Here is a 19509-nt window from a genome sequence, read left to right as displayed (position 1 = left end):
GAGATTAATTCATGCAGCATCCTACAAACATTTCATAAACTCTAAATGGATTCTTATAACTCCAAGATCTATTTTATCAATACCAACACACTGGTTTCCAGCGATGCATTTGTCCATGTTCAGTGAGGCCTAGGGGCCTTGGCATTACTTGGCACGTGGTCTGCCAGCATCACAGCCTCCATTAGAGCAGGGCTGGGTCCCTCCTGTGTCTACACCCTGACTCCTGCCACCTTGCCGCAGAGGGTGGGGGAAAAGGGACATGGTGGAAGGGACTGGGCATTCTGTCTGGGTCCCTCCCAGCAGCTCCTGGATCGGGCACCTGCAGGCCTGCTGGCTGTACCTTGGCCAAGGCCCAACAAGCCTTTCCCTCCCCCTCACCAGAATTTGAAGAAGAAATGACCAGTTCTGAAACATGAGTTCACTGCATTGGGTTATTCTTCTTTGGCGAACTTCTGGTGCTATTCAAGTCCATGGGAGTTTAATCACTGACTTCGGGGGGGAGGGTAAGGATTTCACCCCTTAAGTTTTAGAAATTTATGACCATGCAAAATCATTGTTAAATACTCATATAAATTATTAAAGAATCTTTGAAAATTCTGAGGGAAATTCACTCTTGGAATTTAGTGACTCAATATTGTCCAAATTTTTAGTTAATTTTGTTTGATTTCTTTTTTTATATTTTTAATATAATACCAGAGAGCATGAAGTAGAGAGTTTGTTTTCCTCTTTTGAAAACTGATGATGTATAATCAGTCTTTTCCACTTATTAAAGCAGGTGATGTGCTGTAGGTTTTTTTTAAATTGATACTCCAATTCTGCAAAGAGTTATGCACATGCTCGACTTTATGAATGTTGGGAGCTAGGTTGAGACGTTGTTATGGGTTGAGTAAAAAATGTCTGAGATTGATAAGTGTGAACACACCCTTCAATTAACATGAATGTCAAGATGAGTTAATCAGATAAATCCCCCCTTCAGACAAAAAAAGGGCTATGAATACACCCAGGAGTGTGGACTGAGTAGGCAGAGTTTTGCTGAGTAATGTGTGTGGGTAGGCGGAACATACAGAAACTGATAGGAACAGAGAGAGGGAGACTGGCAGAGGTGAAAATTAAGAAAGCTAAGCAGCATCATGTGAGTGCAGTGTTACTCTGGGAAAAAAAACTAGAGCGAGAGCTTTGGGGTCTGCTGTTGGCTAAAAAGGCCTGGGGCTGTAAACTAAGAAACTGCTCCTTGTGTCCTTGGTTCCTCCTTCATTTGGTGAGGCAAGACTTTTTATATTCTTTGTAAATAAACTCCAAAGAAAATCAAAGAAAATACCACACTCCATCAGTTTCTACTTCCAACTGAACATACCCAGGGCACTAGCCACTTGGTCAAAAAGCAGCGACAATACACAAAAATAGCATAATCAAAATCAATGGGAATATTCATGATCATAAAGCTAAGCATGCTAAGTCTTTGCAAGATAGGGCCTACAACAAGAATAAAACTACACTGACACTTTTTCTCTGCAAGCCTGTCTTTTTTTATTTGTTAATTTCAAGAAATTATGAATAAACATATTTATTTTATTGGACCTTGCAGAGGAAATTAAAATGAATATTAAATGTTTCTTTAGCCATATCAATGAAAAGAAAACAAGAAAAGAAGTGGGACCACTAAGCATTGAGGACAGGGTGGAGATTAAACATACTCTAGGTATGGCATAACACCTAAACAAATACTTTGCCTCAGTTTTTAATAAGGATTATGAGGAGCTTGCGGTCAGTGGCAGGGTCGCTAATGGGAATAAGGATATGGAAGTAGAAATTACCACATCCAGGGTGGAAGCAAAACTCAAACAGCTTAATGGGACCAAATTTGGATGCTTGGATAATCTCTGTCCAAGAATATTAAAGGAACTAGCACATGAAATTGCAAGCCCAACAGCAAGGATTTTTAATGAATCTGTAAATTCGGGCACTGTACGCTATGACTGGAGTCATATTTGCAAATTGCAAATACAGTATCTATGTTTATGAAAGAAAAAAAAAGTGATCTGGGAAACTACAAGCCTGTTAGTTTGACCTCCATTATATGTAAGGTTATAGAACACATTTTGAAAGAGAGAGTAATTAAAGACATAGAGGTAAATGGTAACTGGGATAAAATACAACATGGCTTTACAAAAGCTAGATTGTGCCATACACCAAGGATCTCTTTATTTGAGAAGATAACTGATTTTCTAGACAAGGAAATGCAGTAGATGTAATCTATCTGGATTTCAGGAAGGCATTTGATACAGTTCTTCATAGGAAATTTTTGGTTAAATTTGAGAAGTTGGGAATTAATACAAGAGTAGAGAAGTGGGTAAGGAACTAGTTAAAGGGGAGACTAAAATGTGTCATGTGAAAGGTGAACTGTCAGGCTGGAGGAAGGTTACTAGTGTAATTCTTCAACAATTGGTCTTGGGACCCAATTTTATTTGATATTTTCATTAACGACCATGGCACAAAAAGTGGGAGTGTGCTAACAAAATTTGCAGATGACAAAGTCGGGAGATATTGCCAACATGGAGGAGGACTGGAATATCAAACAAGAAGATCTGGATGACCTTGAAAACTGAAGTAATAGAAATGGGATGAAACAGTGCAAAGTGAAGGTCATGCACTTAGGGACTAACCAAAATAATTTTTGCTCTAAGCTGGGGATGTATCAGCTGAAATGACAGGTGTAGACAAACCTGTGTAGAAAGGTGTATTGATTACTGCAGAATGACTATAAGCTGCCAATGTGATGAGCCCACAAATAAGGCAAATGCAATCCTAGGATGCATCAACTGAGGTATTGCCAGTAGAGATAGGGAAGTGTTATTTACCATTGTACAAGGCACTGGTGAGACCTCATCTGGAATATTGTGAGCAATTCTGGTCTCCCATGTTTAAGAAAGATGAATTCAAACTGGAACAGGTGCAGAGAAGGGCTACTAGGATGATCAGATGAGGAGACTTAGGGAGGTTGGCTTATTTAGCCTAACAAAATTAAGACTGAGGGGAATATGATTGCTCTTTATAAATACATCAGAGGGATAAATACAAGGGAGAGAGCGGAGTTATTTAAGTTAAGGGGCAATGTTGGCACAAGAACAAATGGATATAAACTTCTTCTTTTCCTTTATGCTGCTTAGATATAAACTAGACAACAATAAATTCAAGCTTGAAATTAGATGAAGGTTTCTAACCATCTGAGGAGCGAAGTTTTGGAAGAGCCTACCAAGGAGAATAGTGGGGGCAAAACACATAATTTGTTTCAAGGCTGAGCTTGATAAATTTATGGAGAAGATGGTAAGATAAGATTGCCTACAATGACATATGCCCATCCATGACTGTTATTAGCTAAAATCACCAACAGCTGGAGATGGTACAGTAGAGGGGGAGGGCTCTGAGTTACTATAGGGAATTATTTTCCAGGTGTCTGGTTGGTGGGTCTCACCAACATGCCCAGCCTCTAACTGATTGCTGTATTTGGGGTCAAGAAGGAATTTGCCCCCAGGTGAGATTGGCAGAGACCCTGAGGTTTTTTCACCTTCCTCTGCAGCATTGGACACAAGTCGCTTGCTGGTTTGAACTACAGTAAATAGTGTATTCGTTGCAATGTGAATTCTTAAAATGAAGATTTGAGGACATTAGTAACTCAACCTGAGGTTACGGGCCTTCTACAGGAGTGGGTGGATGAGGGTCTGTGGCTTGCGATCTGCAGGAGGTCAGACTAGTTGATCACAATGGTCCCTCCTAGCCTTAAAATCTAAAAGTCTATTGTTTGCTGGGTTTTTTTCATTAAATTACTTACAGTATAATAACTGGAAGTGAACTCAATCTAATCATATCTTAACACTGCTTAAAATGAATGAGGCCATAAAATTATGTGATTTTGCATATTTATACTACAGCTGCTCAGAAAATGGCCAGAGGGGTAGCCGTGTTAGTCTGTATGCAGTAAAAACGAGAGTCCTATAGCACCTTAAAGACTAACAAAATGACATTTTTCCTGTGGAAAAATTTCATAAAAACAAAAACAAAACAAAACAAAAATGGCAGAAAATGCTGAGATTTTACCCTAGAACTGAAAATTTTCAACCCAAATCGAAAAACTTTCAGTTGAAATGTAAAAGCTTTTGGTTGAAATCCAAAAAATGTCTATTTGGAAATGCTACTGTGATGCTTCATGTGAGTTGTAGTTCAGGCATAAAACATCTTGACCAGTCTCTCCACCTTCCATATAATTTAGTGTGGAGAGTTATCCCAGTCAAATCATCTCACGTACAAACTAGTTTCATGGTATCCTTGCCTACTGATACAAGGAAAAAAAAACTTTCCAGGTGATTAATGTCATAGGCATTTAACCTTTCTGTAGACCTCTAATACATGGCTATCAACACTTACATTCACTGCAAGATTTAGAGCTTGTGAAATGGACATTTAAAAATGTAATAATCCGTGCCTGAATAGAAACAGGGATTATATTTATCTCCTCTGATAATAATTGCAGTGTTACTGCATTTATCAGTATATGAAACACATATTTATGCTCAATAAAAGTTCATAAAAAGCAGAACTTACTATATATCCTGTTACTTGGGCAAAAAAATAAAATAAATGTAAAGCTTGGGTATGTGTTAAATGTATTCATCAACCCTGTTTTACATTAACAAGTCAAGTAATGACTACATTTTGCTGTCTGATATATAGCAGATTTATTCATTTTTTGTATTATTCCTCAGACTGATGTGCCTTTTAGAAAGGTTTCTCCCTTTACTAGGAGCATAGGGTTTAATCCTTAATTGTACAGTTGAAAACTGAAATTGCTGAGCATAGCATTGAAATTCCTCTGTTAATAGAACCACGTGAGATGCAAACCATACCAACATCAAAAATTAGGGTAAGCAATCCTCTTCCCTCTAATTAGCAGAATCTTTAGCACTGTGTTCAGTACTGCATTAGTACCTCAGCACTAGGGTAACAGCTGTAGCTGCTGACTTCACAACTTACAAAGTGCATTGCATGAATACACAAATTATTTAACTGTTTGTTGATATTGGGCTGTTCCTGCTTCCATGGCTCCTGCTGCCATGTAAGTGAGAGGTTATTCACAGGAGTCAGTCATTTTCCATTAACTTCAGGGGAGAAACTACCCCCCACGACTACAGATCAAGAACAAATTCAGTTTAAAAAACTGTGATTTCTGAGATTTGACATCAGAAGTGAAACACGCTGGAAGTTGTTTTGAGTTGTTTTCTTAATTAATTAAAACAACCCTATAGGCCGGCTTTTCCTTTCCCTTTTGCCAGCTTACACCAATGTATCTCTACTGAACTCAGTTGAGTTATTCCAGATTTATATTTAGTCTCGGAAGGATTAGATTTTTATCAGTAAATGTCAAATTCATCATACACACATAAACCGACAAAAAAATATCACCATAGATAATAACAGAAATTTACAGCTAGGCTAAGTCAGAACTTGGGAACGTTTTAGAGTTTAAGGATATTTACTTTGTATGTTCTGAAAACTGATGTTGACAATTTGTGTTTTTAATGGTTATAAAGCTTTAACTTTTTGAATCTGTCTGCTGTCATTAAATAATTATTGTCTGCAACTGAATTGTCATAACTTTCTGCAACTGAAAATTTAAAATGAATACAAATTGAAAAAAATGCTTAAAAATAAATGATGTTCTCTGTCAAAATTATATTAAATTTTTTTTTTAATTGAATTCTGCCAAGCCTATTTATACTAGTGTGGGAGGGGAATTGGGTTGAACAACTTTTAACAGCTGTCGTGTATTACTTGCTCTTATTGAATATGAAACTTTAATGAAGGTCATTTGCAAAAGATCAACAGATCTACATAAGACATGACTTTTATGCTCCCTGCTAATACTGAAAGTTACTAAAGGGAAGTAGCTGGTTTTGATGCTTTCACAAGCTGATGATTGGATGGATAGTGCTCCATAGAAAATACATAGATAGTACTCCTCATAGAAAAATATTTTCAGTTCATCTAAAATATATTGTCTCCCAAGTAAAGTTACTTCATGTCTCAAATGGCAGGGAAGCGTGGAAAGGAAATGAGTGCAGTTGTTCATCTAGTAATATTAGCCACATCTTAATCAGACAATCTTCATTTGGAAGAATGATGACGCATTTAAATATCTCATGAAAGCACATGTGAATTCCACCTAGAGCTTCTGATGGGCCAGGTTTCTGTGTTATACTGTTGTAGGGACCCTGGGAGCCTTTGTGGGAAAGTTTGAAAGTTGGGGATGGGGTGGGAGACTTGTCTGCCTTTGGGGACATTTGATCCAAACAACTGGGAGATCCCCCAATTGCCTTCAATCTTTACCTGTAATTTATAGCGGTTAGCTCACAGATGTAAAATGAAAGATAATGGTATTGAACCACAGCAATAGAATAGTGCCTTACAGTTAAGTTTGGGATATATTAACAAATTTCTTTTGTGAATAAATTAAATGTTCCCTCTTGAAAGTAACTTCGATTGCAGTGTATGTCTGTGGAATGGTTTATCTGTGAAGGAAGCAATGAACAGGAGTTAAAGTGCAAATGCACACCACATACAGTAAATCCCATTTATATTAATATTACTGCAGTCTGAAAGATGACAAATGTACCCTTTACAATGCTATTGGCCTGTATTCATTTGTTTATTTATAATAAAGAGCAAAATTTTTACCACAGTTTTTCCTAGAAGTCACACCAAACGCTGAAAGTTACAGAAAGGGATGTTTTAGCAAATACACTCTATGCACAGTTAATCTAGACAGTCAGATTTCACTTGCTTTCAGCAAACTTTACTGCAACCATCTTTAGTCTTTATAGTCTCCAACTCTGTGTGTTATGAAGTGGAAACCACTGATTAGAAATGTGCACTGACATGACAGTCTTGGTGACAGCGTTAATCCCAAACACAGTGCAAGTTTAGTTGTGTTGCTTTTTCTCTTTAAGGTAGTTGAAGAGCACATCCAGTCCTGCCTCTACAATCTCTGGCAGTGGTCTGGACAAAGGGTTATGTGAAATATGGAGCCCTTTATCCATTGGATTCCAAGCAATTTTTGGCAACCTGTGCAGCAGATAGAGATCATCTGGAAGGGTCTGAATAGAATTGTAAGCTACATTTAGTAACTCAAGAGCAGCGATGGAGCAAAGAGACCGTGGCAAGGTGCGAATATTGTTATCTTCTACAATAAAGATCTGCAAATTTACCAAGCACTGGACACTTTCTGCAATGTTTTCAAGTCTGTTGGAGCCTAAATGCAAGAAATCTAAACCCCTCAATGCAAAAACACATAAGGGGATGTGAACAAAACGATTGTTACTCAGATTCAGCTTCCTTAGACTTGTCAAATCAGCGAAGCTTGAAGGCAGCTGTGAGAGGCAATTGTGCGAAAAGCTCAAAACTTCCAGCTTTCTGCAAAGGCTGAGCTCTGCTGGTACCTCACTTAGGCAATTCATATCAACAAATAAAACCTTCAGGTTTCTGAGGAGCCCAGTTTCTTTAGGCAGACACTTCAAATGATTGCCACACAAGTTCAGCACAGCTAATCTGTCTAGCTTCCCCAAAGCAGGAGGAAGAGCCACCAGCTGGTTGTGTGAAAGGTTCAATTTCTGCACCTCCGACAGTCCCCACAAAAAGTCAGGCACATTTGTCATCCCCTTCATTATGAGGCTCAGGCTCACATAACGCAATCCACGCTTCAGCAGTGACTTTGGATCTTTTCCTGAGATAAGTGCATCCTCCCATGCAGGAAGTTTCTGACCTTTCCTCAGCAAAAACATTCTTCTCTGATGCCTGTCCTTTGAGTGTTCCGCTCCCATAGCACTCCAGACTGCCGTTGCTGAAAGAAGTTAGAAGTTCCTTTCTAAAATCAGGAGTGGAGACAGGTTTGCAGCTTTTTGAAGACAGTTTAAAAATCGAACCAAAGAACTATGGAGAAGACTGTGAAAAGCACCTTCTTCTGGCTAACCAAGCCAACTTCTGCAGCTGTGGAGAAAACGCTTCACTTTTTTAGGATGGTCTTAAGTTATTTTTCTTGGTACTGCAGATTGTAATGAAACACTTATTCTTGACACTGCTGAACAAACCTGTTCAATTCAAACTGAATACCACAGCGCAGCTGTCACTGTCATTTTGTCTAGGCTTTATTGGACAGATATTATCTTCATTGCAAAGAGGTCAAAGAGATGCTGTATATAACTTTACTATGTCAGCTTTCTTGGATGTCTGGTGCATGCAGTAAGCCACAGGCTAATTAACAAGAGTGACTTTAAAAAACGAACAAACAAACAAACAAACCAAATGAAACAAATGTACAAGGGGGGGAGGGAACCCCAAACAAATTCATTCAGATGAGAAGCAGTTACATTGACTCCTATGGGCCTCATTAAACAGCTTAGAATCCTGGAGCAAATCTTACATTCCACAGAAGACCTGGTGAAGAATCTTCACATCTTGTTTTCCTTTCCAATGTTTTTAAAAAATAAATTTAGTGCTTGTGAATGGTACTGGCCTACTTCCCCTCTGTGGTGATGACAATCCTCTCTTTATCCACAGAAATTCTCAAAACTTGCTGGCTTTGAGAATCGTTATGATATAAATACATGATAAAAAGAGGTGGTTGCAGATCTCAGCAAATAAGGGCATACCAGGAAAATTCCCAATTATGGGGTTGTCTGACATACTAAGTAACCAGCATATACTTTTTTATCTAAGAGAAGTAAGCAGTATTGCCAAACTTGAACATTCAAAAATCATGACAGGATCCCAAAAAATCACACGACTGACTTAAAAATTAGGTAAGTTAGGTTTGTTTTTAAATAGGTTTGTTGTTTAAATAAATGCTGAGGTCTTTTTATTTGCCTTCTCTTTTTGAGCTGTTGGCATGCACTTGAGATTCATTTTCAAGCTTTTCTTGGAACTATGAGAGCTAAAAACCTTTCTTAATTTTCAAATGAAAGCTGAGATTCTCACATAATCACTTGTCTGCAGGAGCCGGGCTTTAAGTAAAACATCAAATAGCACAAGACGCGTGATAAAAATCATGAGAGTTTGAAACACTGAGTAAGGCCATTATTCTAAAGGAAATTTCAATACTACACATTTTGTGCTAAAACCAGTGTCCACCACTGTAGTTTTTTGGTGCTAAATTTGTTATGCCTTTCTCACCCTACTTTGAAGCAAAGTCCACTTTTTGTGTGGAGCCATAAATGTACCCAATTCCTTGGAGTGGGCTTTGTTAACAAATAAATTAATAAGACAACAAAGTTCAGCTTGAGCCATTGCCACAGGCTCAATTGTTCCTAGGATTCCTATCTCATGAATTTTCAGCCCACACTCTAGATCCCCTCTTTCTAGAGATCCAGTCTCAATTTCCTTCATTATGTGGGTGTTGTAATAATTATGCATCTCAATAAGTCAGGATTAAACAGATTCTGCTTGCTCTACCAAATGGAATGTTTCATGTAAACAATGGCTTATTATAGGTCCACTAAGAATGCTGTAGTATGGGAATGCCTATAATTGGAAAGTACCCATGTTAAACACAGTTGCAACCACTGAACAGTCTTCTCTTCAGTCTTCAGTCTTTTCCATTTCACTAAATAATTTTTGTTTTAAGTCACAGCACAATTTTTACAGCCAAGGCTATCCTGAAGTCTTAGATCCCAGAAAAGGAATCACAGCCACCTACCTGCAAGTTCTCTGACTTCTTTACAGTTGTGTGTTGGTATTATAGCTCTTCAGAGTGACCAATCTCATTTCAAAGACAATTTGAGATTTATGAGATATGACACAAAAAAGGAACAACTCTGAAGGCAATGTCAGATTTCCTGTTAATTTGTTTTTAATTGTGGTGTTGCTCAGTGCCTTTAACACCTGTGTATCTATGGCCCCCTGCTGAAATGTTTTACTAAGATCTCATGTGGAGTTGGCTGCTCCCCTGACCCATGAAGAATTGGATCTGGAGGTGAATGAGTTCACTTTTAGGGGCTCATTTAACAAGAGCTTTGGCAGACAACCCAAGTTTTTCAGTGCCACAAGAGAAGTTAAGTTGAGACTATCCAGGTCATATGTACTACAGAATAAATCCAATTAAGTTTCTGTATAGAACCATATGCACGATTCTTCCAGGTAACCAAGTTACCAAAATGCCTCTTCCATCCCAGGGAATAAAGATAGTTTTGTTTCTATTTTTCACATTTGAAATAGCATTTTAAAAGTTAAAAAAAAAAAAAGAGATTAACAGCAAGTAGGTCAGGAGATCTGAGTTCAATTTTCATCCTGCATGACCATGCACAAGCCACTTAATCTGTCTATGCCTCAGTTTCTTCACATCTAAAGTGGGGCCATCCTTCAGCATTGAGAGGATGCATTCATTATTGTTTGTAAAGTGATTTGAGGTCATCATGGCGAAGATGCCATTGAAATCTGAAGTAGTATTTATAGTTACTGAATGTCCATGTTTATAAAAAAACTGTACTATATTATCTGCTTGTTATTAATAAATATAGAACATATGTGTCATTAGAACTATTCGATGTTCATCTGCTTTGAAAAGTTAACAGATACCATAGGGATGGAACAATTTCCTTGTTAAAATATGGGAACTGAAATAATTTTAATTGACCATGAAGGAAGCAGAGGAATAGGGAAACTAGCTCAAAAGATCTTTCTCCAAAGTACTTAAGAACTTTTAGATGACATTTTAAGTGCTTCAAAGACACAATTGTTAAAATTCTGCCACCAAATTGAAGGTAATGTTGGAGTGATTACCCTGCTTTGGCTAGAGTTACCCATTCTCTGGATGTTGCTACATCATCCCTGCCATAAATGGTTTTTCTTTGCTTATTATAATACTTTTGAAAAGGAATTTCAGGTTGCACTGAATAATAGGGTTTAAAAAAAATCCCAGCAGAGGACCATCACTGGGCTCCGCAGAATATCTTCAACCAAGATTGTAAAAAAGTAAATAAAAGTATCAAGGGCCTTGATATTTGGGTGCTCAACTTAGGATATCTTAAAGAGTCCTGATTTTTAGAAAGTGTTGAGCCCCACTCTCTGAAAACTAGACCCCTTTAAAGAGTTTCAAGTTGGAAACCCCAAAATTGAAGCCCTCAAGAACCATTAGTTAGTTTTGAAAATCTGTGCCTTCATTAGTAGTCTCCACTCCACATTATGCAAGATGAGAATTTTTGTCATTATACTCAATAGATTTTTCAAGGAACAAAGTATAAATATTGTGAGCAAAGTGCCTTTTATGTGTACGCTGAATTCTGGCTCATGTTAGACACTGTTTGACCAATGGCCAGTCCACTCCTGTCGAGGGATATGGGTGTCCTTGGCATATAGCATTGCTGGGGCTGATATTCTGAGATACACCTCACACACACATACATGGCATCACAAAAACAACACAACATTGAAATGTGTTATACTAACATTTATTAATCAGCTCTTACAAAACCCCTGTGAGGAAGGTGAGTAGCATTATCCCTATAGTTTAGATGGGGAAATCAAATCAAGGAAGAGCTAAGACACTATCTCAAGGCCACACTGCAGGTCAGGAACTCCTGTCACCATGCTCATTTCACTAGATTGGGGGTAAAATTTTCAAAGGATGCCTAAATGATTTAGGAGCCTATGTTCCATTTTCTACAGTGACATAGACACTTAGTAGTCTAAGTGCAAGTCAATGGAACTTAAGCTCTTAAATGCCTACATCACTTTTGAAAATGGTGCTTAGGCTCCTTCATTGCTAAAGCACTTTTGAAAATGTTATCATACACCATAATGTCTCTTGGGAGAAAATATATAAAGAATGACAAGAAGCTGTAAAGTAATTGATTAAATATAATAAAATATCAAATGAGCCATCTGGTTCTGACTGCTCTTGAATTGGAAACTAATGCATATTCCTCAAACCAGAATTTTTTCATAGCCTGATCAAAACTGGCAAGTCGGCATTGTAAATCAATTGGACCCAATGTGAAGGGGTTTAGGAAGTTCCAACTTCAATTACAATACATTACAACAAAGATTACAAAAAGAATCAAGAAGTTAATTCAGTGAAAGCTGCTGTGGGCCCTTAATCCCAGACCCATGATTCATATGTTATACAAATTTTACAGGTATAAAAAGGAACTCTATGCATTTACCTTGATATGCCTGATAAATGACAAAACAGAATTCAATTAAAATCTCCTGAAATGCATACCACTGGCACTGACTCAGTTCTGGTTTATTAGAGACGCTATCAAATGAAAGGGCAGGTGTCTCACCATTTTTTGAAGACTGAATGCTGACAGTTAATAATTTGATTTTTAAATTATTAAGCTGTAACTTAAGACAACACATTGATTACTTAGCATCAAAGGGTTTGAATGAGCAAATAGAAGTTCTAAAGGAATCAGCAGAGCAATACATCTGAGTGTCAGTGGTATGACAAAGATATTTGAAATCTCATGTTATTTGCAGTCTTTATATGAAATCATACAAGATTGATCCTACAAGGTATGGTGTGCTTTTAACTCTTGGTGTACTTTAGGGGAGGTGAGGAACTTCAGAACCCCACAGAGACAGGCTCAGAGACAGAAAGACAATGACTTAGTCAGTGAATTAAGAATGTGAAAAATAACTTGCTAGAACAACAGTAAAAATAAAAGAACACATCAAGGGAAAAATAGCAATCACAGCTTAAGCCAGTACAGTCAAAGGAAGGTCTATCCAAAATGGCCTTCTCTTTTTAAGAACGTATAAATGAGCAATTTCCTAAAAAAGGAAATAAAATATGAAATTGTTCTGTAGCAACACAGCACAAAAGATTAACTGCAGCATAATTCAATGGAGTTTCATTAGAGTGATTGGACTCTGGGAAGATATGGTATAGTTTATGATTCCAGCTGAGGCGGAACAATACATGCAACAGCCTTGGAAATAAACAGGTGTCACAGGAGCTAGAACTTGTAACCAGGACAACCAACAACAAAGCAAGTATCTTTACAAAGGGGAAAAAGAATGTGCAGCTTTAATGGACATTGCTTAAGGAAAACTTAGGGTGAATCATTCATACAAAAATAAGAGAGTTTCTTTTCCACTTGTTTTCTGGGCTCAAGAGGACTTCATGAAGTGCTTGCAGCCAAAATGATAACACCGGGCCAGCCTGTGGGTTAGTGGCAGCTCCTGTGCATTTGTCTTGAAAAATTTACCAGTCATGGCAAAAATCTGATCCACCTCTCCTGCTCTCTACACAAAGGCTGACTCCTCCCTTCCCTTCCCTGTGCAAAATGCAGCCGATTTAGTTCACAGAGCACCATGGGCACATTTTGTTGCTGAGTTGTGTGTGTTCCCCTTTCATAAATTTCACTTTTAGTTTCTTGGTTTGAACAAATACAGGATATATCTATCTATCTATAGATATAGATAGATACAGATATATGGATACAGAACAAATACAGGAATCAAAGGAAAAAAGCAGTTATAAACAGAATTTTGTTGATTTTTCCTTTCAAAACCATGAGAAGCCTCACTCAAAACAGGATTCAGAATTGCTCAAGGTTCATGAACTTTGTTGAACTGGTCTATGAACCTGGGCTGAGTTCTGGGGTCATTACATACCCCTTATTTAAGTCAGTTTGATGCAATCCTAAACACACTCCCCCTTCGTTTAGCTAGCAGCCTGGCAAACTCCAGCATTCTAAGAGTTAAGAGAGATCTAATGTCAGGCCTACAAATCTTAGCAGCGTCACTTTAAAAGAGTGGCAAAATGGACTGGCAAGAGAAAAACATTTATTAGAATTTTGTTTTCCCCACCCATCAAATAATGGTGTGGTGATGCTGTAGTAATATTTCTTCCTACAGCTGTAGACAGGATATTCAAGCCACTGATAGGGACAGTGAGCCCCGTCTGAAATCACATCTCCTTGAACTTTCATAACTTCATTTTTTCATTGCATAACTCTGGAGTGAACTATATATAATACAAAAGAACTAAGTGCTCTTCCATGGGCTCAAGCTTTAATAGTAAATACTAAACATGATCCGCTATACAACATAAATACTAATCTGAAAATATTAAAAGTCTGACTTCACAACATAAATGAAGCAACAGCAGACCCTAGGAAGACTGAGGCAGAGTGTGCACTTAATTTGTGATTATCAGGTTTTATAAAAAAAGAAAAGCATATAAAGCATATCAGGCTTTATAAAAACATCCTTTAGTGGACACAACTAATGGCCTTACCATTGCATCCAGAATCAAAACTGAATGACTGAGTAGACTTAGCCTCAGGAATGCCCATGGTGATAAGGGAACGATCAAAGAAAATAGGAGTACACATTTTTCAAGCTGTCAAGTGAAAAATCACAGATGATAAGTCAAGGATATGCCCATTCTTATATAAGTGGTAGAATGTTTGCTCTGAACAAGATTGCATAGCTCAGTGAGAGGGAAAAGGTAAATGTAAACCATAGAAATCTGAACCAGTGTCTTGCATGTTAAACTCACCCAAAAGCAATAACAACTGCTTGGAATCAGTATTTCAATAAGATGAAACTTTTGTGTTTTGAAAAAGCTGCAGTAAATTGTTAACTCTTTAAGAGACGAAAGGAGGAATAGGCAAACAGACAAGCAGGAAAAGTATAGTAGGGCCAAAAATTTAGCAAGATTCTAAAAAGGATTGGACATCTTTATGGATAATAAGATATCCAGAGTTAGTATTCTAAAAGGCTAAGTATTATTAAAGCTAACAAAAATTCTAGAAGAGATATTAACCCTCATGTTTCAGGGCTTCTGATCATCTCTAACTGTTTAGAGAGTAGGAGACCACCAAATGTGGGGGATGATCATCCCACATCTTCCTAATAAAAGGCTTTTTGCACCTTCCTCTGAAGCATACGGTGCTGACCAGTTGGAGACAGGATACTGGCCTGGATGGGTCTGATCCAGTATGGAAAATCCTATTTTTCTAGTAAAAGCAAACACCAAAGATTTTCTCTTTCTGGCATTTAATTAACATGCTGCAGTAGGCAATGCATAAAATGATATCTATAGGTAAGTTGGAAAGCATTGCATATTAATAGTTGTCTTGTAATATTTATGGTTTGGATAGTCTACAATATCAGTCTTCTTGAAAGAGCAATAAGCTACTGGTTGAAGATGTTATTTCTTTCAGCCCAAACTCCCATCAGTAAACCTCAGAATGGAAGCTTGCATATTACTGTAATACTCGTATGCTTTATTAGTTTATAAATACAGGCTTAGAGATTAAAAAAAGAGATAGAAAGGTAAAGTTGCAGCTTGAGAGGAATTCTCCATCAATGGTTGTACATAACTGTACCATGGCCATACAGTGGTGGGTATTTGGCTAGTGAATTGAACAGGCCAGACAATCATTATAAACCACTAGAACATCTATTACAGTTTGAATCGCCCTAATGAAGTGTGCATCATTATTGCAAAACATAATGCAAACATGGTATTAATTATGGTAAGGTTAAATTTTGTTGCTGTGAGATAAAGCATATATATGCGCTATAAATTTAGTGTGATGTCAGCTGCAATGATCACTCCCTCTCTCAAACATACAGAACTACAGGTTATGTCGGTATAACACATGTCACTCAAGAGTGTGAATAAGCCACAAAGCGCTGTCCACACTGGCACTTAAGTCGATGTAATTTAATGTTGCTCGGGGGATGGCTTATTCATACTCCATGCGACATAAGTTATACTGACATAACCTGTCGTGTGGTCAAGGCCATAAATCCAGTTCAACAGCTCTTTTTTCTTCTGAGTATCTTTCTCTTAATAAGATGACTCACAGATCCCTTTTTACTAATTAAAAAAACAAACAGTTAACAGACAGAGGTTTCCAGATGATCTGCCATTTACAATTTTCTTAAACAGATGCTGCTTCAATTTTTTTTTAACAGGGAAGAAGTATCTTGAAAAGTAATTATAATCTTTATATGTATATAGCAGTTCTCACCCCAAAGTGCCTTACTGTGCACTGGAATAACTTCACTGCCACTTCTGAGGTGGAGTCTGCAACTATTTAACACAGTGGTTCCCAACCCGTGGCCCAAGGGTCAAAAGTGCCCTTCAGGGTCTTTCAAAGTGGCCGGCTGCTCCCCTCCTGCTGGCTGCAGAAGGGAGCTATTGCCTAAGGATCTGGGCAGAGTGCATTGCCACAGTGCTACAAGACCAGTACAGACTTCCTGCTGCAGCCAAGGGGATGGGAGATCAGCACTCTCTTCCTCCTGGCTGTAGCAGGGAGCACGGCAAAGCGCTAGGGCACTAGGGACACTGCTGGAGCCAGAGGGAGGGGAGCACTGATCTCCCGTCCCCCTGACTGCAGAAGGGAGCCACTGCCTAGGGACCCAGGTGGAGCGTACGAGGCTACAGGACGTGTGCGGTTTCCCTACTGCAGCTGAGGGACAGGAGATCAGGGAGGACTCCTTCCATCTGGCTGCCTGGGGGAGGAGGCGGGGCTGCTGGCGGAGTCTAGTGGTCCTTCAGGGTTGTAACCATGATAACTGTGGCCCTTGAGCCAAAAAGGTTGGGAACCACTGATTTACCAGCACTCAGAAACACTCATTTAGGACAGGAAGTGTTTCCTAGCTGTAGCTGCAGGGAGAATTTTAGAAATTTAGACACTGACATACTGCATCAGACCAGTGGTCCCACTACGCAAGTAACCCGCTTCTGACTCCAGCTGCTTCAGAGCAAGGTGTCTGGAGAAGGCAGTTATGGAGTAAACTGCTAAAAGGGAAAGTTTCTTCCTAACCCCTCAGACAACTTCCTACAGATTGTCCTGAAGCATTAAGGATCACATTCCTTCCAAAGGGAGGGGATTTAAAAAAAATCCTTACCATTAAAAAAGAAAGAAAGAAAGAAAGAAAGAAAGAAAGAAAGAAAGAAAGAAAAGAAAAGAAAAGGAGAGCAGAATCCCTGAGATGGACTTTGGGCAAGATACTGAAATTAATAAAATACCTGGTCTACAAGCAGTGTCATGGATTCTTGTTTATCACAAGAGATCAAAAATTCCATTTTGCATCTTATCTCAGAGATGACACTTCTGGCGGCACAGTGCCCCCCAATACAGGGCTGAAGCTTTCGTTCAGTATTGAGTCAAAGGGAAGAGTGCCACCTACTGACCAACACTACTTCCTCTAGCACTTGCTTAGATACTCCTTGGAGCTTTTCCTGTGGTCAAATGAGGACTCAGCCCAACTTTGTTTACTTTGTAAAATATAATGAAGAACACAGCAAAAGGTAGTATTAATGTAGTAGTAAAGGTTTTTAAAGTGCTTTGAAGATGAAAGGTGATATATAAGTGCTAACTATTATTATTTTTAATGCTACGGCCATAAAACAAGTTGTGTCTTCTATAGATGGCTATAATTTCCACACAGAGAACCAAATTTTCATCTCAGTTATATCAGTATAAATCTCCAACATCATAATACGGTCCACAGTGGACCTATGAATATACATAAAAGACTCATAAAGGTAAAATGACAATGGCAAAATCAGTGATAAACATAGGTATCAAAAGCTGAAATGATAGTTATACATGTAAGACTCAATGAAGCAACACATAAAATAAAAAAATATCCTCCCAGAATTAGCACTGACTTTGAGATGTGTATGATGGAGTGTCCCCAGTCATTCAAAGGGTAGAGGATAAGCTAGTTTTCTGTGAAAAGCTTGTGTTCCAAACCAAACCCCTTCCACTTCCCCCGAAAGAAACAAATCCTCCCTAATATTTCATATGCTCCTTCTTATTCTATGATGGGATTTTCTGAGCAGTTTTAAAGTTATGGTGTTTAAAAGCATCCCGCTTCATTTAATTTTTGAAGGTTTTCCTAGCAATTTTTGACTCATAATGTCTCAAAATGGCTTGAATTATAAACTCCATATTTGCTTTGTTTTGCAGGAGTAAGGTGCCTTAATCTTTGGAGGGAGGGATGGGGATGAGCATTAGCAGGGAAATTACAAAGACTTATGTAATGAAGTTGATTTTACAACACATTCAACCACAGCCAAACAGAATGGAGGTCTTAGATCTCTGCCTCTACAGAGCTTCTGATATTAAAACCTACATAGACAAGTATTTTCTAGATATTTTGCTTTAGTATTGTCTCTTGATCTTCGCAGCATAAAAATATATGACACATTAAAATTTGGCCCAAAATTTAGACTGAAGTTTTCAAGTGTTGTGCCTAAAATTAGATATATATGTGTCCTTATTTAGGTGTTTAATTTTTAGGCAGATTACCTTGAATATCAAAATTTTGGCCTTTCATTTGGAAAAAAGAAAAAAGGGTGTGTCTGTAAGATTCTGATACCTTTACTCATGTTGAAGAATACCATAATCCTTAAGTAGTACAGTTGGATAATAAGTTCCTCCTCATCCAGATAAGTAAGTGTGGCAAAATCTGTCGCAGAGTTTAACAGGACCTCAGGCCATCAGGAATTCTCTCTCTAAATTACACATTATAAACAAATACAATGTTGGCTGAGATGAAGTACTGAAAGTGAAATTAATGATAAAAGGTAATTAAGGTAATTAATTAATTAATGATAAAAAGGTAAAGTGATTTCACTCATTTTCATTGTCCATGTAGGGAGAAATTTTAGGAATAAACAAATCATAAAAAACCCAAAGTGGATTTAAAACTTTTCAGTTTTGATAAATGAAGGATTTTCATTTTCATTTTCATTTTCAGTAACAGAGCCAAAGAAATGTATTTATTTCTTTACAAGAAATTTTGTAATGTGATAGTGTTCCGTTAGCACAGAAAGGCACCTAGAATCCAAAAGAGAGCTTGACAGAAAAAGAATATGGATAATAACATTTCTGAAGTGCAATGAGCATATGAAATGTGTGCTGTATGGAAGGTTTAACCATTTATTTGGCTGGCTATAACTAATTTGCAAGGTGTGAATCTTGTATTAGTGTGATTTCACTTAATGTGACTTAACCATCACTGCTGAAAGTCATTAGCTTTTCCAGTCATTTTTCATCTTGAGGTCAGGTCTCCAGATCTTCAATCACTGAAACATACATTTTAAATTTTTGATTTATTTGGTGGGTGCTTGGATCCAGCAGAATGCTAAGTATTCTTGTAAAGTACCAAGCACTTTAGAATCCTCTAATTATACTAGGAGTAGGGGACACTCAGCACCTATCAGAAGCAAGCCCTTGTGTGACATGAAAACAAGAGACTCTAGTTCTATCTTAAGAATGTTATATTATAGACAAGCACTGCACAATGTGCGCAAGACAACCCTACCACACCACCTTCATTCTAACCTAAAATATTCCTGTTGCTCTAATCATGCAACTACCTGGAGCAGGAACTACCATTATGTGATGTGGAAAATAAAGATTAGAGGCCTGATTGGTTGTTGACCAAGACAATGCTGACCCAAAAGGGTCATAAGGCACACATAAC

General features: G+C 37.9%; 1 protein-coding gene across 1 annotated transcript; it reads right to left on the bottom strand.

Moving 5' to 3' along the window:
- Positions 1-6733: 6733 nt before the first annotated feature.
- LRRC30 (leucine rich repeat containing 30) lies at positions 6734-7871 on the bottom strand. The gene has a single exon (XM_067545933.1). It carries the CDS (start codon positions 7869-7871, stop codon positions 6975-6977), a length of 897 nt encoding a protein of 298 aa, XP_067402034.1. The 3' UTR covers positions 6734-6974.
- Positions 7872-19509: the final 11638 nt, after the last annotated feature.

Source organism: Emydura macquarii, unplaced genomic scaffold (assembly GCF_026122565.2).
Source record: "Emydura macquarii macquarii isolate MOO-44397 ecotype Brisbane River unplaced genomic scaffold, CSIRO-AGI_Emac_v2 contig_212, whole genome shotgun sequence".
In the NCBI taxonomy this organism is placed as follows: domain Eukaryota; kingdom Metazoa; phylum Chordata; order Testudines; family Chelidae; genus Emydura; species Emydura macquarii.
The sequence above is the reverse complement of the archived record's forward strand: the minus strand, read 5'-3'. Positions and strand labels throughout refer to the sequence as shown.